The sequence below is a fragment of the Momordica charantia genome (assembly GCF_013281855.1).
Source record: "Momordica charantia cultivar OHB3-1 chromosome 11 unlocalized genomic scaffold, Mcharantia_2.0 BLBB01000011.1, whole genome shotgun sequence".
In the NCBI taxonomy this organism is placed as follows: Eukaryota; Viridiplantae; Streptophyta; class Magnoliopsida; order Cucurbitales; family Cucurbitaceae; genus Momordica; species Momordica charantia.
Window position 1 is genome coordinate 8588018 of NW_028275159.1, and position 23480 is coordinate 8611497.

Genomic DNA, 23480 nt, shown 5'->3' on the forward strand with positions numbered 1-23480 from the left:
ATCAAAATTTTAGCATAACGTTTCACCTACTAAAATTTTAAAATGTAGCAATAAATTTGTATTTAAGCGTTTGTATTGTGTATAAAATTTGTGTTAAAATTTTGCAAACAGTGACCAAAATGTTTACTTTTAAAAAGTCATAAATCAAAATGTTGAGGTTTTGAAAGTACATAAATTAAAATAAATATAAATTGAAAATATAGGATAAAATAAACTGAAAAGTTCAGTAACCAAAATGAATCAAAGTCGAAAGTAATCAGATCAAAATCGTATTTAAATTTGCCTATTAAATTGATGCTATAAACTAAAACTTATTCTTAGATTAATACATAAATATTGTTGAAGTGATTAGACATTAGTATTTCTACCTAAGTCTTAGCTAGGTTTATATTTTCTCCCCTTATTTGTTTAGTATCGTGAAAAAAAAAATTTAAAAGCCTTAATTATTAATACGTGTCTTTCTCTAAGGCATAATATATATATATATATAGAGGTGATCTTTTATTAAAAAAATGAGATAATAGAGAAAATGAAAGACAAAAATAATATTTTTTAAATGCATAGAGATCAAAATAGATATTTCAAAAATACAAATACTATAATAGATGAAAGTTCAAGTGACAAAATATACATTTTGAAAGTATAAAGATAGCTCAAGTAATTCGTCCATCTAACTAGTCAACTCCCATGTGTCATGTACTACTACATTGTGGCAAATTATCAGTCTTTAGTTTAATCAACATGTCACACCAATATTTAAATAATACTACTAACAAAATTTATTAGAACTAAATTTGAAAACTCTAAAAGAAATTAAATATTTTCAAGGTTTATGGACTAAATAAACAAAAGAACTAAATATGAAATTTAACCATATTTAATCATTTAAGTTAAATATGAATTAACTCTCGGCCGTATTGATGTCAAATATCAATTTTTTTGAGATTTCCAATCTCAATGCAACTCGGTTATTAAATGGGGAGGAGATAAATAAAAGCGAAGCTGCTATCATTAAGTCGGGGAAGATTGGGAAATTGACTCAAATGATCTTCAAAAGTTTATGGAATACTCAAATGACCCACCTTTTTTAAATATGCCAAAATGACCTACTTTAAGCATTAATGATGAGATTAAATGACCAAAATATCCTTAATTATAAGACATGACCGCTGGAAAAAACCTCGGCCGGGGTCATATTAAGTCCCGCCCGGGAATCATTTAATTCACAACAACCATTGCCTTTAATTTTGCTGTTTTTGATTTCTTCTTAAGATTGGACTACATTTGAAAAGCAATTTTGCTCTTTTGTTTGCTTTGATTTTGAAACATGTTGTCATTTTAAATTTAGTTTCGTATTTCGGCATGATTCTGCTACAGTTGACTATGAACCTCGGGCGGGAGTTATGGTTTCCCGACCGAGTTTCATAAGAAACGATGAACCTCGGGCGAGGTTTCGCCCGAGGTCAACGGTTGGTGATAGAAGAAGTTGACGCAACCTCAAGGTTTCTAAGCCTTTGTCATTTTTCTCGGGTTCGATCTCGGGCGAGGTTGAGCCAAGGTAATTGAAAGAGGCTCAACCTCGAGTGAGGTTTCTCGAGGTTCAGCCTCTTTTAATTGCCTCGGGCTCAACCTCGCCCGAGGTCGAACTTGAGAAAAATGATAGAGGCTTACTAAACCTTGAGCAACGTTTCAAATCTCTTCAACCTCGCTCGAGGTCCATCCCACTTCATCGAAAATACTTCTTCATCTTCAACCTCCCACCACACCACTTCAAACATTTCAAATCAAACTCCCACAGCCACAGACCTCAGTTCCAACATAAACGAAAAATCGAAGAAAACAGGGAACAAAACAAAGAAGAACACCAGAAAACAAAATAAACAGAAAAAAACCTAAATTGATGCAATATTATACATGTATTCGTTCATCTAAACATCGAAAAACTGAATCAACGCAAATAAACCACCATTCAACTCCTCAACACACATAAAATCGAAGCCAATCGCCAAGAGAAACAAAAATTAAGAAGAAATTCGAAGGGGCTGCGAAGAAAAATCGAGAAGACGAATTTAGGCTGAAAACAGCGAGGAAGGGGGAAAGGTAAAGCAAATGGTTTGGTTTTCTGAACAAAATGGTAGTACTGTAATTTTGTTACCTTTTAAAATCAATTAAATATTACAGTGGGTCATTTGGGCACATTTAAAAGGGGTGAGTTATGATCTGAAAGTTTTTCATGTGAAGCGTGATTTATATAATATAGCTACAGATTGAATAGCAAAATAAGCATTATTTTCTCGTTCCTCTATTTTATGGGATAAGTCATTTTCCTTTGTGGCTTCTCGAAACTTTGATTGACAACTAGTCTTCAAATGTAGTCCACACGTGGCATTTGATTCTTTATAAATAATTCATTTTGAAGAAAAAAAGATTATATATATTAGATATTCTATGACAAGCAGGTAGAGTAATGTTATTTGTTGTAAAAATGAAGTCTCTTTGGAAAATGTCAAATGCTTTCCCAAAAATGAAGACTTTTGGAAATTGTGAATTTAGGTTTGCTGTTAACTTGACCCAATTTTGGGGAATGGGAGTAGGTTGAAGAATTAAATTCCCGGCTTGTATTATATTATTATTATTATTTTTTAATATAGTTCAGAATAATTAAAATGTTAACAAATGTATAAGACTTTATATTTTTAAGTTAAAATTGAGTGAAATTTTATTTTATAAACTATATATTATTTTTTTAGTTCAATAAATTTGGAAGTCGATGATGCAATAATCGCCTTTTGAAATGATATCAACAAAATATCTTTAATACAGACATAATATTGATATTAATCATTTTAAAATTTTTTATAATACAATTTTTAATTTATTAAAATATTGTGAAATACTCATTTATCTTTTTACAAATTTTTTTTATTTTTATAACATTTTTAGAAATATTTGCATCGGTATTTTATCAATGTTTTCATTGACATTTTCATGAAAGTAATTAAGACTTCGATATTTAAAACCTTGAGGAATATGCATGCATTCAAGGTCGGTCATATATTTAAATCTCTCGAAATATACATCCAAAATTAATATTGTCCAAATTTGACCATAAAAACATTTGAATCTAGACACGGTTTAATCTTCGATAGAAGTTCAAGTTCAAATCCACACTCGTACATTTGTGACGTTTTATTTATTTATTTTAAAACATACTCTTCAAGATGTAAGCATTAGAATCAATTTTGGTTCAAAATTAGAGTCGAACATTTCTATTAAATAAAATTAAAAGACCAAAGATTGAAATTAATAATTGACAAAATTAAAGGTGTGTTTGAGAGTAATAGTAAAATGAGTCATTTTGAGAAAAAGAGACCTTTATAATTGATTTTTCAAAATCACTGTCAGTGATATCTTAAAAATAAATTTAAGATGATACTTTCCTAAAATTCAAATTTTAATTTATATCAATGGGAAGAGAAGTAATTTTGACAATGACAAAAGATCAAAATCACCACCAGACACATCCTAACTATCTGATTAAAATCGGCTACCAAACCGATCAAAATTGTACCTAACTTAATTTATGATATTGAACTTATTAAAAACATAAATGGAAAGTAATAGTTAAGTCATGTACTTTTCCACTAAAAAAAGTTGCCAAAAACCCTAATGGAGGAACAATTTGTTTCTAACTTTGAATTTGGATACCTATTTATTTTTAGACTAGAAGGTAATTTTAATGGGTAAATAAGGGATTATGCTCACATGTCTTGTACTACTTGTGTAAAAGTGATTGCATTACAAAAACCCCACACTTATAAGTTGTTTGTTTGTTTTTTTTTCCTCAAATAAAATGATCAAAATAAATTCACCTTGCTAAATTGTTTATTAAGGATCGGTTTGCTAATGTTTTCGTTTTTTTTTTTAAGAAACATAAGCTTTTGGTAACTGATTTTTTCTCATTGTTAATAAACAGTTTTTTTCTTTTAAATTGTTTAGAAATTTTGGAGAGTAGAAAATCAATGGTTTGTTTGGTAACATTCTCACTTCTTGTTTTTCGCTTCCCATTTTTTGTTTCTTGTTTTTATTTTCTTTTAATTTTGGAAACAAGAAAATCAAGGGCATGTTGGTAATGTTCTCGTTTAATGTTTTCTTCTTCCTATTTACTGTTTCTAATTTTTTTAAAAGTAGAAAAAGATATGCGTTTGATAACCATTTATGTTTTCTCGTTGTTTTTGAAAAGAAAGGAATGAAAAAAAAAGTTTGATAACTCTTTCCTTTTTTTTATTTTTTTTATCTTTAGAAAAAGGAATTAAAAAAATAAAAAAATATGAAAAAAAATATTTGGCAACACAAAAACTCGAGACCTCTCAACTAAGCATGTGCCTGCACCAGTTGAGGGTACACATGACTATTATTGCCCAATATATGGTATCTAATCTAAAACATAGAAATGAAAATAGCAATAACGAAACTACTTTTTGTAGCTTTCAAAATTTAGTCATTTTTTTAAACATTTTTGAAAGTTTAGAAACGAGAAATGAGATAGGTTACCAAACATGTCTATTTCATAAAAAAATGAGAAATGAAAAACGAGAACCAAAAATAGGAATGTTGTCAAATGAACCGTAAGCATAAATACATAATAAATATTAAAAAATATATAACAATAAAAACAATGATTTAATTTAAAATTTTATTTTGAAAATTGAGGGACCAAAATTTAACACTATAGAAGTCAATAAAAATGGAATTTAAACCAAAACTTCGTTTAAAACCTATAAAGTTGGTATTTTCACTTAAATGTTAATATATATTTTTTTTATTTACATTTTCCACAATAAAGTTGTTAAACTTATAAATTAATTGTAAAAAGTAAAATTGTATTTTTTTTAAAGAGAGAGTTAAATTGTTAAACTTTATTTCCATGTCAACCCAATTTTTTTTTTAATGATTTAAATAAAAGAAATATATAATATATATTTAAATCAACAAAAATTGAGACAGACATACCATTGTTGGAAAACATTTACAAATGCGTAATCGATCATAAATATTTACAACTCTATATCGTACCTTTGTTTTATTCATTTTTTAAAATATTTTCTCTCTTATTTGCCCTTTATTTGTTTTGTAAATGGTGGAAGAATTTAATTTTTGAATTATTTTAGATTCTGAAAAAATCACCAACTTTTCCATTTTTGTTATTAATATCTATTTGATTGATTCATTGCTATTTTTTGATTCTCATATTCCTTATTTCTTTTCCATTATTTTTTCATTCTATTTATCCAACTTTTGCTTTTGCATTTTAGGGGTGGGGCAAGAATTTGTCTCTCTCATTTTGTCTTTTATTTTATGTTTTTTTTTCCTTCCTGGTTGTTTTTCAATTTGTCCGTTACTTTTTTTTTATCTCGCTTAAATATATTTTTCTTTCACCTTCTTTTCTTTTTTTTTTTTTCATAAAAAATTGTTTTGCTGAATTTTCCTCTCATTTCTATAAGTTTTGTGTCAATTTTTCACACATTGTGTGTGTGTTTTTTTGTAACGGTAAGTTTAAGTTTAACATTTGAACTTTTAGAGTTATGTTTTGTAGATTAAAATTAAAAAAAAATGTTTTTAATACTAAGTTTAATAAACTCAAACTTTAAAAAGCGTTTATTAGATCACAAACCTTTCAATTTTGTGTTTAATAGTTCTATAATGCATTAGACACAGAATTAAAATGTCAAGAACCTATCAAACACAAAAATCAAATTTGTACCTAATAAATCTATAAATTTTAAAATAATTGCCTTAAAAAAAATGTTAATAACCTATATTTATCATGTACAAAATTAAAAGTTTAGAGATTTATTAGACATTAAAGATTTAAGGACATATTAGACACTTTTTAAAGTTTGGGAACCTATTACTCAACATCGATAATTCATCGATCAAACTCGAACTTTAACCGATATATGTTTCAAGGGCCACATGCAATTTTGGAAATAATAATAACATGGGAGTCCCCTTTTATACCGACCACCATTAAATATCTTTCTCTTCGTGTATTTCTATTGAACACCTTTGTAAATATTTACTCACTATGGTATATGTGCTTAAAAACCCCTAATCATTACAATGTATGAATTGGGTTGAATTGGAAATCCCATTGAACATTGATTTCAAATTCATTTGCGGTCACCAATCAGACGAGGATGAATAGTTTTACTATCCTTCGATTAGATTTTCAAAAGAAAGATACAACTACCAGTCAATATCCATTTTTCTGCTCACCACAAAAAATTTGATCACAATTCTTTAATTTTTCAAAAAACATACATATATCTTTTCTTCTTTCTTCTTTTTTTTTCCCTGAAAAATGTAGTAATAGATATTATATATATATATATATATATATATATATACACACGCGGTTGATAATCACTTAAATATTGTTCCTTTTAAAATAAGAAATTGAAAAGGAAAATTTTTGAAATTTTACATGGTAATATAATCACAATTAGATATGGACAAATAAAAAGGGAAAACTTTCCACGTACCTGTCTGTCTCCATCAGAAATGAGGGGACCCTATTTGTAGTCTCAAAAGGAGGCTTTCTCGGACATATTTTTATTATTATTAAGTTTCAACTTTCAACTTTGTTTGAATTATCAATTTAATTTTGAAAAATATTTCTCCGGTTTCTTTTTCATTGATTACCATTAAATTTTTGACAAACCAGAGAGAAGAACATAAAACGAAAGGGAAGATAGATCTATTATTTTTAACAAAACGTAAATAACTGACAAATTTTTAGTGGTGGCAAGTAGTTTTAGAAGAGAAAATTTTCTTTTTAATTTTATTTATTAAAATGGTTACTTTTTAAAACTACAGAGACTAAAATAAACATTAAGTATAATGATTTAAATGAATTAAAGTTAATAATATAGGATAAAAAATAAATATTTTAAAAATATAGAGACCAAAATAAATAAAAAGATTAAAATAATATTTTAACCAGCTCCCTTCAAAGAAGCTAATGAAAAATAGTGACTCCTATATTTTCAGAAATTTTTTTGTACTATGAAAATAATTGGTTAAAAGTGTTGTCTTTTATTATTATTTTTTTGGAAAAGAAAAACAAATATTAAAGTAATCTTTGAAGGTTGAATATTCAAAATTGGCTACGATTTTAGTTCCTAAGTTTGAGTATTTTTTTCCATTGGGTCTCTAATCTTTTGTTAAATTCAATTTTATCCGTGTGTACTGTATTTTTTTTTTTTGGCAAAATACATTTTTGGTCGATTCGAGGTAGATATCTACTTGATCTCTAAAGTTTCAAAATAAACATTTTTGGTCCTTGATATTTAAACTAGGTGTCAACTTAGTCCCTGAAGTTTTTTCTAGACGGCCATTGATTTTTTTTTACTTTTAATTAACTAATATTAAAATAACGTGACAAATTACAGTTAAATTGTTTATTGTAGTGGTTGATATGACAAATTATATTAATTAAATAATATAAGTACAACTACAATATAATATAATTTACCACATCAACAACTACAATAAACAATTTAATTGCAATTTACCACGTCATTTTAATATTAGTTAATTAATAGTAAAAAAATGGACCATTTAGAATTATTTCTCAAATTTCAGGAATAAAAAATGTTTATTTTAAAATTTCAAGGACCAAGTTGATACCTACTTTAAACCTCAAGGATCAGAAGTGTTCATTTTGAAACTTCAGGAACCAATTAGATACTTATTTCAAACCTCGGGGACAAAAATGTTCATTTTGAAACTTTAGAGACCAAGTAGACACCTACGTCAAACTTCAAGACAAAAAATGTATTTTGCCATCTTTTTTAATTAAGTTATCATTGTCACGGAACGTCAAAATCATGAGATAAAAAAATGATGCAATAGCAAAATATACTTAATAGTTGAGTTAAATACTTTATATTTAACATGATGAAATAGACATATCAAATCTTGTTCATTTCATATGGTCTGGTGTGGTATGTTATTCGGATCAAACTTGTTTGTACTTATACAAAATTGACTTATTAAAATTTTAAATGTTGATATACTAACAAGACAACCTATTGTTATTATTTTAAAATTTAATAGTTGAAATTAATTGAAAAAATATCAATATATACATGATTGGAATTAAACTTTTAAAAAATCAGAGACCGAATTGAAAAATACCTCAAGACTAAAATATATATATTTAGACTAATTAATTAGACTCTAAGACAACTTCATTTAATAATAAAAAAAAAAATATTTGTACAATATCATCTAGTTAATTTGTAATTCGATGTAGGTTAAATGATAAGTCTTGTCCAAAACTTTTTGAAGTTGTATCTATTTCGAGCATGAGTTTGAAATTTTGTATTTAATAAATCTATATTGTTAACTTATTGGTTTAATATTTACGCGACAACTCCCCCACGTGACCTAATAATGCATGTTTAGAGTATTAGATAAGTATTAAATAATTTAATGATAGAGATCTATTATATACAAAATTGAAATAAGTAAGCGGTGTATTAATTTCATTAAATTAAAAATACTTCAATTCTATTAATAGAGTGTATTTTAGTCAGAGTGAGCATAGTTCAGCGGTAATTGACATATACTTCAAACTAAAAGATTAATTAACTGCGGAAGAATTCAAATCTCCAATTTTTAGAAGGTAAAAATGATTTAACTAGTTGAACAATCTAAGTTTCGTCATAACTACGTCAAATAATTTTAAGGTTCGGTGGAAATAAAGATTTGACTAAACAATTAACCTCCAATATACAGAGATGAAATTTAAACTTTTAAAAGATTTATAGACCAAATTGGCAAAGAAAAAAAAACAAAAAAAACCAAAAAAAAGGCCAAAAACAAAATATTAAAATTAAATTATATATTTAGCATTTTTTCTTTTTGGCATACCTTATTTATTTATTTATTCGAATTTCTTGAATGTGAATTGTATTTCATTTTTCAAACAAAAAGCTATTTATTTATATTTATAAATATTAAAACATAGAATTTAATTACTAGAATCTAAAAATTAAAATAGGGCGATGAAGAGAAGCCATTGATGATTGATAGGGTCGCCGTACAGATTCATGGCACAGCCATAGCCACAGCGACCGCCATTCTTCCCACCACAGAAATTTCCCTTTTCCTCTTCTCTTATCTTCTATAAATTCCATCCCATCGCATTTCATTCAATCAACCCTTCAACCAATTTCACCCACTTGGCCACGCTTCTTCCTCTGCCCCCTTCTCTCTCGCTTCCCCTTCTGGGTTGTTCCTTCGAAATCTGAATCGAAACAATTCGAATTCCCCGGTTCGGTTTTGAGGAATTGGGGGTCTGGATTGAGTTTCCGGAGGAGGGAGATCGCAGATAACACAGGAATCTCGAGGAAATTTCCGGTGGGGTAATACCCGGGTTCGTCAAGTTGTAGACATCACGGCTAAACACGTAGTTTCCCGGCCGATCATTCATGTCCGGGCTGTACGACGAAAGGTTTGTGTGACTCCGACCAACCCTTCGCCGCACGGCGGGCGTGGTGCTCTGCCTTCAGAAGGAGGTAGTCCTTCCGATCTCCTCTTTCTTGCGGGCGGTGGATTTTGCTTCTCCTCTTCGTATTAGCTTTTACGGTCGTCGCTGTTGTTAGTTCTTTTTAGTTCTACCGATTAGAAATTTGACCTCTGAAAAAAGTTTCCTGCTCGTTTCTTTGTTATTGGGGGCTTTTGGCCTTTGGCTTTTGGTGTTCAATTTTAATTGAATAAGAGAGAGTCAATATGTTGAGGATTAAGCGGGTTCCTACGGTGGTATCTAATTACCAAAAGGACGAGGCCGAGGATGTCGCTCGCAGAGGAGGGTGCGGACGCAACTGTCTCAACAAGTGTTGCATTGAAGGTATTTGTTAAAATTCTTAGCTAGAAAACTTGGGTATTTATTTATTTTTTTTCCAACTCTCTCTTGTTGAGTTCTTGATTCTCTTAGGTGGCTGTTTGGAAGTAAATTTTGGGCTTGAAATGCTTTCAAGACTCTCTGATTTTGATATCTGTCCTTGTGATGATAGTTGTTTTTGTCTGCTTCTGAGATCTTATAGAGCAATGTGTTTGATAATGTGCCTGGCTTATTTTGAGTTAGTTTTTCTGTCTTTTGATGATGCCTATTGTGAAAATTTGGATCATGTCTATTTGGTTTTAGGAGCCAAGATTCCATTGTATGCTGTCAAGAAGCTTGACAAGATAACCGGTTCAAAAGGCTTGTGCTGCGAATATGGGAACAGGGTGCCTCCTGTTGCTTTTCTTGACTCACTCCTTCTTGGGGAGGTCAGTTTGTTGACAAACTTTGGTTATAAATCATCCTTTTATCTTTCAATATCTGTAAAGGATATGCTGTTGTTGTAGTGGGAGGACCGGATGCAGCAGGGGCTTTTTCGCTACGATGTCACTGCTTGTGAAACTAAGGTCTGAGTTTTACATTAAATTGTGGAACAGAGGTTGCTAAGGAATGTAATTTGTTATTTGAGATGTGGATACAGACTCAATATCTTTGGTTAACTTTCGTGTAGGTGATTCCTGGGAAGTATGGTTTCATTGCCCAGCTGAATGAGGGGCGCCATTTGAAGAAGAGGCCTACTGAGTTTCGAGTTGATAAGGTTCTTCAGCCCTTTGATGGTAACAAATTCAACTTCACCAAGGTTGGGCAAGAAGAGGTCCTCTTTCGGTTTGAAACAGATGAAGATGGGGATACACAGTTTATTCCAAATGCCCCCGTTGATGTCGAAACTTCTCCAAGTGTGGTTGCCATTAATGTGGGTGCTTGTATCTTTGTTTTCCGTGTCTTTAGATCAAGTTCTTGTGGATGCTTGTGTTGAGATCGTTTCCATTATGCATGAACAGGTCAGTCCTATTGAATATGGCCACGTGCTCCTGATCCCACGTGTTCTCGAGTGCTTGCCGCAAAGGATCGATAAAGAAAGCTTCTTGCTAGCACTACACATGGCAGTGGAGGCCGGGAATTCATACTTCCGACTCGGGTACAACAGCTTGGGTGCATTTGCCACCATCAACCACCTTCACTTTCAGGTATCTACACCTATCTTCTATATGTATTTCGGATCCAAGTGCACTTTGAAAATAGTCTGATTGAAGAACAGGTGAACTAACAACTAAATAATGGATCAGGCATATTACTTGGCGGTCCCTTTTCCTATCGAGAAGGCTCCGACAAAGAAAATAATCACTTTGAATGAAGGAGTAGTTATTTCTGAACTACTAAAATATCCTGTCAGAGGACTCGTCTTTGAGGGTGGAAATACTCTGCAAGATCTATCCGACTCGGTCTCTGATGCCTGCATATGCCTTCAAGAAAACAACATTCCTTACAATATCTTAATTGCTGATTGTGGGCAACGTGTCTTTCTTCTCCCACAGGTAAGCTGTTTTGAAATGCTGATTACTCATAATTTTCTGTTAATCGTGTTATAGCTCCGACCTCACCAATCACAATGAACAGTGTTATGCTGAGAAACAAGCACTTGGGGAAGTGAGTGCAGAGCTCCTCGACACCCAAGTGAACCCAGCAGTTTGGGAAATAAGCGGTCACATGGTGTTGAAGAGGAAGAAGGATTATGAAGAAGCGTCGGAGGAAAATGCATGGAGGCTCCTCGCCGAGGTTTCCCTATCGGAGGAGAGGTTTCAAGAAGTGTGTGCTCTCATCTTTGAAGTCATTGATACAGCCGGTGCCGAAGAAAATGCTGAAGATAGCTCCAGCATGCCTGAGGAGCACGGTGATGCTAGTCTTGAGGAAGTGGAAGGCAATGCCTCCCGCCCGCCCCAGGTGACCGGGACGCAGGAATGCTTAGTTCTGCAGTGACTACTACTACTGCTGTAAGGGTTTGATGCTTTTAGTAAAAACTAAGTGTATGGTCTATGTTGGAAGCTTTGTGTGTGTGGTTGAAGTGTTGTTATGAATGTTTATTTGCAAGTTTGGCTCTACTATTTTGTTAGGAAGAGGGACCTTGACCTTGTGTTTCATATGTATTTTTGTTACATCATGTGAAATAATAGTGTCTGCAGTTTGTCCTTGTGCTTGCACTTTTTATTCTATCCTATAATAGTTTCTTTTTAGTTCATTCAAGGGGAAGATCATGGATATGATGGAACAGAAAGTTGCTAATATTTTGAAATTTAGATAAATGGTGGAATCAACGTTTCTCTAAACAAAGCTAGATGATTGTTAGAAAAGTAATGGATAGATCACCTGGTTTCAACCGGTACAAAGTGGTCTATCTGAGCATAGTTTAATGGGATAAGATAGATTGGAGATCTTTAAAATGGTATATTTGAACTTTTGTCCAAGATGTACAAGATATAAGATGATATTGTTGTGAGTAAAAGATACTTTAATCGTATAGTTTAACAGTTTCCAATGTAGAGATATTTGGGGTACTGTTGTCTTCAAGAAGTGGTATCAAAGCTATGGTTAAAAAAACTGATTCTTAAAGTCTTATAGAATTGTGGATGAGGGATGAGGGTGCAATAGTGATCGACTCCACATTCCCACTATGTGATTTGTGGTTAAGAATCCTCGGGTGCCAAACAAAAAAGTTTGACAAGCCTCATGAAATCTATTAGATGGTGTTCTTGGCTTGGATAAGAGTTGGACGGAAGGATGACTCTTTAAGGAAAGACCCAATTGGACTTTGATTGAGGGGAGGATTGTGGACGGATGAATGACTATTCAAGCAAGATACATGTTGCATACTTTATTCGAAGGAAAGATTGTTGGGGTTACAAGAAGTACAAACAAAGTTCCACATTGATTACAGGAGAATAGTAGAAATGACAATTTTTCTTAGAATTTTAACCCTATGGGAAGAATTTTCCAATCACTCAAATTCTTCAAAATTAGAGAAGGCAAGTAAAATTATTGAAATTCTTTATGGGATCTAGAATGAGGATAAATCTCCAAGTATAAAGTTTCGGGAGTGTTAAAAAATCTCATAAATTATTAGTACATAAATAGATGCGTCCTTTGCCATCTCTCGTGATCACATCACTAGAAAGACACAAGCCAACATGATTTCTACCTAATATGTGAAAGGTATGGTGCTCCGAGTACAATATGATTCATGATGTAGCATCACCCTATAAGGTATATGACCACATGATTCATTCTCGATCAAGGAAAAGGGTGTTCCAATGAAATAACGAGTTCAAATTAAGCACCTTCTTTAATTTTAAAACGTAATTAGCATTTTAGAAACAATTTAATTAAATACCAAACATCATGAGAATTTTGAAGAAAAAAAATATTTTTAGTTTGACTTCAAACAATTTTCACTATTTTGAAAAGTTTTATTAATTAAAGTAACCCTAAACTATCAACCAAAAATATTATTATTAAATTAACCCAGCCGCCACAAATTGAGATGATATAAAATGGGAGCATTTATTTGACCCTCAACTTCAATAATTATAATAAAGAAACAAAAAGACTAATCAAATATCTAAAAAGGGATTATTCCCCTAAAAAAAAAAATCTGCATGGGACTTTGATTTAAATATATTTCAGTATCTTTATTTTCACTAATATTTCATTTTAGTTATTAAACTTTTAAAATATTCATTTTGATACTCGTATTTTTTTTATTATGGTTCATTTTAGTCTCATACTTTTAAAATGTCAATTTTAATTCATATATTTTTGAAAAATGATCATTTTAGTTATTATCCAGTTTTTATTACAATTGAGACATTTTAGTACAAATTATGGATACATTTAAAAAAAAGTACCAGTTGAAATTGTGATAGAAAAAAATTAAGAAAAAATAGAAGGACCAAAATGACCCCTTTTTTAAAATTACAATGACAAATAGTATATAAACCTGGAACTTTTAATTCTTGTTAAATTGGGGATATGTTTTAATAATTATATTATATAATTATTTAAATCAACGTGTCAAATTAGTTGATCAAATATGGTGGGCTATAAGATTTTTTTAGAAGTGAAGTATTTGAATGGATACCCTTTTTTTATGGGTTATAAATCTAATTAATTAAGCCTGATAAAGGATTATTTAGAATGTGTTTACTTAAAAGAAAATCAAATTTTCAATTTTCAATCTTTTTTTTTTGGTTGATGTAAAGAATTTCTCTAACTTTAATTTTGAAATTTATCGTCACCAATTAGTATGATAAAAAATGGGTTAAAATACTATTTTGGTCATTCTACTTTCAATTTTGGTTCATTTTAACCTACTTTCAAAATGTTAATTTTGGTTAATGTATATTAATCATTAGGTCATTTTAGTCTATGTACTTTAAAAATATTTGTTTTGATCCCTGTATTTTAACGCAAATTCTACCCCTAAAGGAAACGCTTTAGTATAAAATCATGATTACATTTTAAAAAAAATATTAAATGTAGTATCGTGTTGAAATTGTGATAGAAAAAAAAGATTAAAAATAAAATAAAAATATCAAAATAGTCACTTTAAAAAAATCCAAAGATCGAAACCAACATTTTGAAAGTACTGAGACTAAGTACAAAGACTAAAATAAACAAAAATCGAAACTACACCGACCAAAATAGTATTTTAATCCTTTAGATTTTAGAGTTGGTATAAATTATTTATGAGTATTTAAAAAAATGGCGCTATAATTTATGAACAATTAATCTAAAATATTCCATCAAAATCTAAAAAGATTATAGTTATTCTTTATTCATTTCTTAATTACACTAATTGTTTAATTATTGTCTACCATATTTAGAATATTTTATTTTAGGGAGTGAATAATGGACAATTTGGCCTTATTAGGAGAGGACTTCATTATTTAATATAATTCATATTAAAAAAAATTCATACTCATCCTCTTGGATTTCTCTCTCAAAATAATTCCCAAACATCTTTTTCAAATTAGAAAAAAATAGAAAATCAATGAAAAGACTAATTTGAAAAATACACATACGTCCCCAAATAATGAATCTAGGTCATCTAAAGATTTGTTAGGCATTTTATATAGCATAAAATAAATACATTATTTCAAATATAGGAGATAGTTTGAATTTTTTTAAAAATAATATAATTCAATCCAACTTAGAATATAAAAATGAAAAAAAGTCACATTTATGCTATAATTGAGAAGAAAAAATGAAAAATTGTACCATTTGATTTTAATATCGGTATGTTCGAATTTTCTAGGCTAATTCACTAAAGTTCGTGTATTAAACGTATTGAATTTATTTGTTTAATGTAATTGCTCTCTTTTTTCTTTTAAAAATTTAATAATAATAGAGGACAAACAGAAAAAATATGTAAAGAACACACATTTTACGTTAAAAAAAAAAGAAAAAGAAAAAAAACCATTGTGGAGTTGGGCCAAGAATTTAGGTCTCACATTTATAACAACTTTATTTTCTGAAAATTTTAAAATTCATATAACTTCTGTATATTACCACAAATATAATGTTGAATGATTCGTGTCTAATAAATCCCTAAACTATTAATTTTTTATTCAATTAAATACGAAATCTAATTTTATGTTCCAATAAAACTATTAATTTTAACAATTTCGAAGATGTTAGAGATCTATTAGGTACAACATGAAAAGTGTAATAACGTATTAGACACTTTTAAACATCTGAAATTTATTAGACACAAAATTAAAAATTCAAAGAAGTATTGGATAGTTTTTTTTAATGTTCATAGGCTTATTATTTACAAACTTGAAAATTTAGACTTGTAATTTCAAAATAATAATAATTGTTGAATGAGAAATTTTGACAAATTACTAAATGTCACATCATAATTTAAAATTATATTTTGGAACCAATCATAAAATTACACATGTCCTAAATTAATTTTAAATCAGCAAATCAAATTGTGCCACGTATCTCTCTTATGGTCGTCCGATGAAATCAATTAATTGGATTAAAACCCATAAAGAGATTGGGCTCTCAAGCCCACGGCGCATTAAAGCCCATGGCCCATACAAGACCCACCAAGCTCTATAAATAGAGTGAGTCACCTCCATTTGAAAAGGAAGAAGAAAAAGATCCAGAAGCATTGGAGATTCAGAGCAGAGTCATTTACAACCGCTTAGAGTGCGGAGCATCCAAAACTAAGAAGACTCGAAGAACTGAAGACTTGAAGACGACGAGACTCCAAGAATTTTGAACCCTCTCTTCGCCAAGCGACCGACCAAAGAACTCAACACGCTGCAAAAGCCGAACAACTTCAACAAGCTGCAAAGCCGAAGCACTTCAACACGCTGCAAAACTGAAGTACTTCATCAAGCTGCAGATTTCGTCAAGCGAGCCAAAGACTTCATCAAGCCAACAAACCTCGCCAAGCGTCAAGCTTCACAGCCGAAGACTTCAAAGATCCTTCGACAAGTAAGAAGCTGAAGACATCAACCATTGATTCAAGAACAAGCTCACGAGCCATTGAATTAAAGTTTACATTTGAGAGAATTAATCAGAGGATTATATATTTGAGATTGTAACACCCACATACATAAATACAAATACAAGTTCATTAATTCGAGTTTTCTCTTCCTTGAATTTCTCGTCGAACAATAATAATAATAATAATAATAATAATAATAATAATAATTTTCAACTACTCAAATATGAAGGGTAGGCTTGTAAAAAAGAACATGAAGGGTAGGAATTTGAATTTAGTTACCGTATTTAAGAAACTAAGAGAAACAATTAATGCTGACTAGTATAGACAGTGTAAAAGTATCAATGAGCTTTTTTTTTTTCTTTTTCCTCCGGTTCCAAATATGTCATAAACATTCAGTAAAATTAACAAAATAACAATTGCATTTGGTTTTTTCAAATATATTACTTAAAAAAATGGAGGTCCAATATTAAAATGATAACTTTATCCAAATAATTTACATTTGTAATATATATGACTACTGATATATATATGCAATATACCTATGATATACTACTAATACGAATGTCTGATATATTTGTACTATATACGTGATATAAATCTGATATACTACTGATATGAGTGTCTGTATAATATGTATGTGATATACATCTAATATACTACTAATATGAGTGTTTGATATATATACTATTGATATACTAATGATACACTACAGATATAAATATTTGATATACTAATGATATAAGTGAAAATATTTACTATAATTGAAAATTGGGTAAATTGCACAAACCTCCCCTAAAGTATGGTGATTTTTGCAACTACACCCTTAAACTTTCAATTGTAAAAATTAAACCTTAAACTTTGATAAGTGAAAAAATTAGACCCTTGAACATTCAGTAGTAAAAAATAAACCCTCCAACTCTTATGGTCGTCCGATGAAATCAATTAATTGGATTAAAACCCATTGAGAAGAAGGATATATTTGCTCCACAATTTCCATTTCGACCGGAATTAAATGACCAAAATCAGTGAATGTTGGGGGAGCATGAGAGAAAGTAGAGATCTGAACGAAGTAAGAGTTTAACATACATAATTTTTAAAGTTTAAGGGTGCAATTTTATCTTTTATGAAAATTTGAGAGTTTATTTTACTACTAAATATTCAAGGGTCTAATTTTTTCACTTATTAAATCTCGAGGGTTTAATTTTTACAATTGAAAGTTTAAGGTTGTAATTGCAACAACTACCATACTTTAGGTTAGTTTGTGCAGTTTACCCTTGAAAATTTAAAAAACACGTGACGTATCTTGAAATACATAAAATATTTCTGCTACTCACTGTAATTTTTTTTATCCATTTAAAAAAAAAAAAAGAAAAGCGCCATCTTACTATTGAAGTTTCACCTTTAGTTTAATTATATGTTCATGTAGGAGTGGTATTTGTGTTTAATAGGTTGATGAACTTTAAAAACGTCTAATAAATTTAAGAACATTCAAGTTGTATCTAATAAGTCACTCAAATATTTAGACATAAAATTACATTTTGCATCTAATAGTACCTTAAATTTTCAAATTTGTGTAATAAGTTCGAGAATTAAAAAAAAATCAATTAGGACAATAATCTATTAAATACAAAAACTTTAAGTTAATGACCTATTTGAAACAAAATAGAAAGTTTATGAACATATTAAACACTTTAAAAAAATTTAGGGACTTATTAGACAATACTTCAAAATTTAAGGACTAAATTGGTAATTCATTATCCCTTCAAACTCCTCTGCTTCAAGTTTTTTTAGTTCTTCCTCTTTATTCATTCTCTATCATTCTCCCTCCTCACTTGAAGCACCTGTGATTTTTAAAGACTTTGATCAATGAATTGACCAAGCCACGAACCTCGGCTTGGAAGGTAGGTTGATCTGATGGACAAGTTGGAACTTACTGAACAAAACAAAAAACACTCTAACGACCAAGTCAGGGAGAGTCCGAACCAAATTTCAGAGAGAAATGTATTGTTCGCATACCTGAAAATGAGGTAAATGGGTTCTATTTATAGGCGAAATATTCGACAATGTCCCCGACAAGACCTCAACAGCTTTTTAAGGTAATCGTGAATCGCAACATGTTATCATTGAGTCTGTTGGAGACTAGCGTAGAGCCGAAGTAAAGTTGATCGGTTTGACCAATAAATGAGAATGAAATCTCAAGGAAACTTGGTCGGCTCGGTCATTCTGTCCATCGGTCATAAGTAATAGGACCAAGGTAAAAAAATGAGCTTTATCGATCAAGGCCACGTGTGACTTTTATTGTCCAATCAAGATGTACCACGAGTGAGCTAAAAATCACCTCCAACGAGGTAACACGGTAAGTACTTCTTTCATCTCTTCTTTAGATCCTTCTTCTCCCACACTCTTTACTTTTCTCGTATCTTTTATAATCCTTCCTCTCCCTCCGTGCACGTTTCTCGCTCTTGCTCCGCTGTTTTTTTTTCACTATTTCCAACATTTTGCTTCTTTTTTTTTTCACTCTCTAATTCTCATCTCTTTTGTTTTTATTATCCAGGAGTCGAGGACTCTTTGATCTTTTTGTCCCTATACTTGGAGTATGCTTACTGTCTTCATTTTCTTTTCATTCTCTATGTTTCTTGCTCCAGCTTCGTTTTTGTTCTCGTTCTTTGCTTTTCGATTGGTTGAGCTTCTCACTTCTAGATGTCGCTTTTTTTTCCTTTTCCCGTTTCACTCTCTTCTTTCTTTCACTCATTCTCACTTTCTCGTTTTCTTTTTCTCTTCATCTTTGTTTCTTCATCTTTTTTTCTCCTCAGCTCTTTTTAATCTCGTACTCTTTTTTTTTTCCTTTTTTTAATCTCAAAGTACTGCAAAAGTTTGTCTTTTTCCCCTACATCTTGTTAGATCCTCATCAATTATGAAATATGGTTGAAAAGATTAAATAAAATCACTCAACAACATCATATTATATCATCTTATTAAATTTTCATCAAACCCAATAAAAAATTGATTAGAAAAACTTGCTCAAAATTGAGTTAAATCTCATCAAACTATAGCTTGAATTTTTTGGATCATTTGGCCAAAAAAACCCCTACATATTGTTTCTAAATTTGGACAACATACTTGCAACTCAAACAAATTTAACAAAAAGTAAACTTTCACCTCCAATACCAAAACCCCATATCATAAGATTGTGAAAACAAAAAGATAAAAGCCAAGAACACAACTATTTTCCCCCTTTTTTCACACACAAGAGAGTGTTCTTCACAAGCTCTTGTGCCATGGCCGTTACTGAATAAAAAAAAAAGGGCAATGAAAACGCGTCTTCAACCCAACAAAAAACACTCCTTTTCATCACGTACTCGGTGATGGCTCTACCATTTTACAAGCAATCTTCTACCCAATCTATAAAATCTCTTTTCAACCTCTCCTTCTTGCCATTCCCCAAAACACCCTCCATTTTAAATGCATCCATTCGTCGCCGTTGGTGTTGTTTTGGTTCTCGTCGAGCTCTCGTTTCTCGTTCGAGCAGAAGGGTTCGATGGATGGAGGTTTGGAAATAATGCCACTGTACTTGCGCCCTCGCCGTGGTTGAGGAAGAAGGTTTGTTTAAATCACTACTAAACTTAAATGCTAGCGTGGATAGGGCTATGGTAAATTTTAATCTTTTGTTCATGTTGTTTTAAAAGTTTTCCTCGTTTGTGCGTTTGGAAGTTGGGTGCAAAGCCCGACAAGTGATTAACGATAATAATTGGGGAGAAAATAATATTAATCACTTATAGAGATGAAGCAAGTCCTATTTAGATGTTGATATATATACCTCTACTCTAGTACCACTCAAATTTGACCGCCGACTCTTTGATTTTTAGGAAAACAAAAAATTACGGTTCTATGTGGTTTGAGCTTAGTGTCTCTTTTGTTATTCAAATTTTAAAAGAGGTACATTTTTAATCTTTATTGTTTGGAAAATGGTTCTTAAATAGTCTCTGATATGAAACGAGGGAAGAGGAGAGCTCTCCAATCCTGTAATGAAGAGGGAGCTCTCATTCATTTCAATTTGGAAATAGACAAGGTCGACAAAGTTGTTTTCCAGACAATTAACCATGTAAGAAAAGGGGGAAAGAACAAAGAGGGCGGAGTTTCAAGAAGACAGTAGCGTCATCCAGATGGCGGCACGGACAAAGTTCGACAGAGCCAACGATTTAGAACCATTTTTTAAACTTTAGGAATTAAAAGCATAGATTTTGAAAGTTCATGAAAAAAAATGAATATTAAGCCTGTCCAAAAAATTCTCTCATTTCTCAATTTATCTCTTAAAACGTTTAATCGTAGTTGGTACGTGAACACCTAACTATTATTCTTTTAAACAAATTTACTCACTAATACCCTTTTCCTAAATTTTCAAAATCCTAAAGATTTCACCTCTCTCCGATGAACATTTCACAAGGTTATTGAAGAGGATTACAAGAATTGGTTTCCAAAGCATGGTTGTTCCCACAAGAGTTGCCGGAAAGGAGGAGAAGATGGGCGGCCGGAGCGCAAGAAGAAGATGAAGTGCTGCAAAAACCGATGCGTCGACGTCGGCTCCGATGTCAACAACTGCGGTTTCTGCGGCCGACGGTGCTCGTTTCCACGGCAGTGCTGCCGAGGGCTGTGTGTGAACACAAACAAGAGCAAGTTTAACTGTGGAAAATGTGGCCATAAATGTCCTTTCCGCATCCGCTGCATCTATGGCATGTGTGGATATGGCCAGGATCCACGGCGGCCGTCGGAGAGCCGGTGGAAGCCGCCGCATCGGCCCAAGGATCGTCACCGGCTACCGCCGCTGTATCGCCGGAGCAGCTAGCTCTTTTTGCTTAACATGGAACGGTCACCAATACAATTGTTTTGTGGTTATAGTTATGTTATTTGTTTGATTTATGAGTGAATATGATATTAAAAAAAACCATAATATATGTTATTTTTGGATTTGGTCTTGTTGTTTAAATTTTTTTGATTTAGTTGCCCATGTTAAAATTATTAAGCCACCTATACCCTAAACTTTAAATCTTAGGATGGAAATTTAAGTAAATAAATGCACTGAATGGTTATTATATATTTGTTTAATTATTTATTAAAATATTATCATTTAACCATTGATGTAGATATCTCCATTAAATAACCATCAAATTTCAACCGAGAAAGAATATATTTTAAAATATAATAATATATGTAATTGAATAATACTTATTGAGGGTAAATTTAGAAATAAAAAATTTTATTTAAATCTTGAAAATCTAGATTTATAAATATTTAAAAGAATATTTGTGAAATGTAATATGATCTACTAAAACTAATTTTTGTAGTAAAAACAAAGCCCATATGAGATGGCCCATTGGCCCATAACTGAAAACACACAAAACAGGAAGTGAACTAGCCCTAGGTCAATATATGTGTTTTTTTTATTTTTTGAGAAAAGGTATATATATGTTTATTTTTTAGTTATACAAGAAAGTTGATGTAACACCTATAATATCTATTACCCACCTCTATATATATATAGAAATTGATGTGTCACACCATATGGTATTGTCACCTCAACTTTTCATAACTATTCAACAAAATAAAAAAAGAACAGTGTTATATCTAAAATGTATGAAATATAGTAAATGTCGTAAAGACGGTCACATCAAAAACTAAAATAGTTAGATTTATTTATAAATGGTAAATAAAAATGGGACATAGATTTTTTTATGCCTTGTGGGCTTAATTAATTGCAATTGTGTCTTTCATCATCTATTAATTTTTTATTTTCATATCTATCTATAACTTAAAATTTTTAGGTTAAAAATGGTATTTAATAAGGTTTTTAAACTTTCAATATTGTCTATCTAATAGGGTTGTGCAAGAGTTTGCATGCGTCAAATTGAGTCAAGCTCGAACTCGGCGCTCGCTCTGACCTGAAGCTCTAAGGGAAGACCTGCACAAAAGGGCAAAATCTCCCACGTTCAAGTCAATAAACAGTTCAGACTCAATATTAAGTTCAGGAGAAATTCAATACTTGATGGTGAAATGAGGCCCTGTATTTATAGGTTTAGACTCTGATACGGTTTACGACAGGCGGTTACCTTGGTTGGATTAGAGGTCGGACGTGTCGGGTTCGAGCAGATCGAACTCGGACACGTTCCCTGCAATAGTAAGTTAATCCTTGGAGGAAATGATGAAGAATGATGAAATCTCTCACCTCGGAGGGTTCCGAGATAGACTTCCATAATATGTTCCTTTAGTTCTTTTTCCCAATAGCGAATCGTTGTCCTCCACGTGGCAGTTAGGTTTTCCTTCCTAAAAAATAATAATTTTTTTTTAGTACAAACATAATAAGTTCTTAAAACTTTAAAATGTGTCTTTAATTAATACGTCCATCAACATTCAATTATAAATTTTAAGTTCTTAAATTTTCAATTTTGTGTGTGATAGATCTTTGACTAATTAGACTACTTTTTAAAGTTTGATGAATTATTAGACAAATTGAAAATTCGAAAACTTATCAACTCAGACTTATTAGACACGACATTAACAATTTAGAAATCTATTACACACTATTTAAAGTACAAGATAGATAAAAGCCTCAAAACTTAGGGACCAAATTTGTAAATTAACCAAAATATTTTATAGTAAAGACTTTTAAGTTAGAAGATAGACCCTAATTTAATTTGTTGAACCTTGTCTACTACCTTCTTATTTTAAAGTGCCTAATTCTTAAATAAGGTCTCCATAAATTATGCAGCTAGCTATCATATTTAGTTTTTTTTTTTTTTACATTATATTTTGTAAATTTTAATTAATTATAATTACTAACTATCTCTATTTAAATATAATTTCTTTAGGTACATTGGATATCACTTTGAAATTCAAAATTTTATATATATATTTTAAATTCGAAATCTCCACCCCTTATGATTTGCCTATTTCATAAATCATATCCAATTTTGTAAATATTGGTATTTAAAAAATAATTTTAACACCAGTGGATATTTAAAAAGAGGTGAAGTATTTATTTGTTTTTAAATATTTGTT

General features: G+C 30.8%; 2 protein-coding genes across 2 annotated transcripts; both read left to right on the top strand.

Moving 5' to 3' along the window:
• The first annotated feature begins 9168 nt into the window (after positions 1-9168).
• Positions 9169-12101, top strand: LOC111010571 (GDP-L-galactose phosphorylase 1). The gene is made up of 7 exons (XM_022284032.2): positions 9169-9919; positions 10217-10341; positions 10420-10479; positions 10584-10826; positions 10915-11100; positions 11200-11448; positions 11531-12101. Exons 1-7 carry the CDS (start codon positions 9802-9804, stop codon positions 11888-11890), a joined length of 1341 nt encoding a protein of 446 aa, XP_022139724.1. The 5' UTR covers positions 9169-9801; the 3' UTR covers positions 11891-12101.
• A 7579-nt stretch (positions 12102-19680) lies between these two features.
• On the top strand, positions 19681-21395 carry LOC111010504 (uncharacterized). The gene is made up of 2 exons (XM_022283963.2): positions 19681-20027; positions 20872-21395. The coding sequence occupies exons 1-2, from the start codon at positions 19890-19892 to the stop codon at positions 21268-21270; spliced, it is 537 nt and encodes a 178-aa protein (XP_022139655.1). The 5' UTR covers positions 19681-19889; the 3' UTR covers positions 21271-21395.
• Positions 21396-23480: the final 2085 nt, after the last annotated feature.

Bases quoted from the DNA above. Each gene is read 5' to 3' on its own strand.
- LOC111010571 (XM_022284032.2), top strand. From the start codon at position 9,802: ATGTTGAGGATTAAGCGGGTTCCTACGGTGGTATCTAATTACCAAAAG. The intron at 10,342-10,419 runs GTCAGTTTGTTG...CTGTTGTTGTAG, and splicing joins ACTCACTCCTTCTTGGGGAG to TGGGAGGACCGGATGCAGCA. The intron at 11,101-11,199 runs GTATCTACACCT...ATAATGGATCAG, and splicing joins TCAACCACCTTCACTTTCAG to GCATATTACTTGGCGGTCCC.
- LOC111010504 (XM_022283963.2), top strand. From the start codon at position 19,890: ATGCATCCATTCGTCGCCGTTGGTGTTGTTTTGGTTCTCGTCGAGCTC. The intron at 20,028-20,871 runs GTTTGTTTAAAT...ACATTTCACAAG, and splicing joins CGCCGTGGTTGAGGAAGAAG to GTTATTGAAGAGGATTACAA.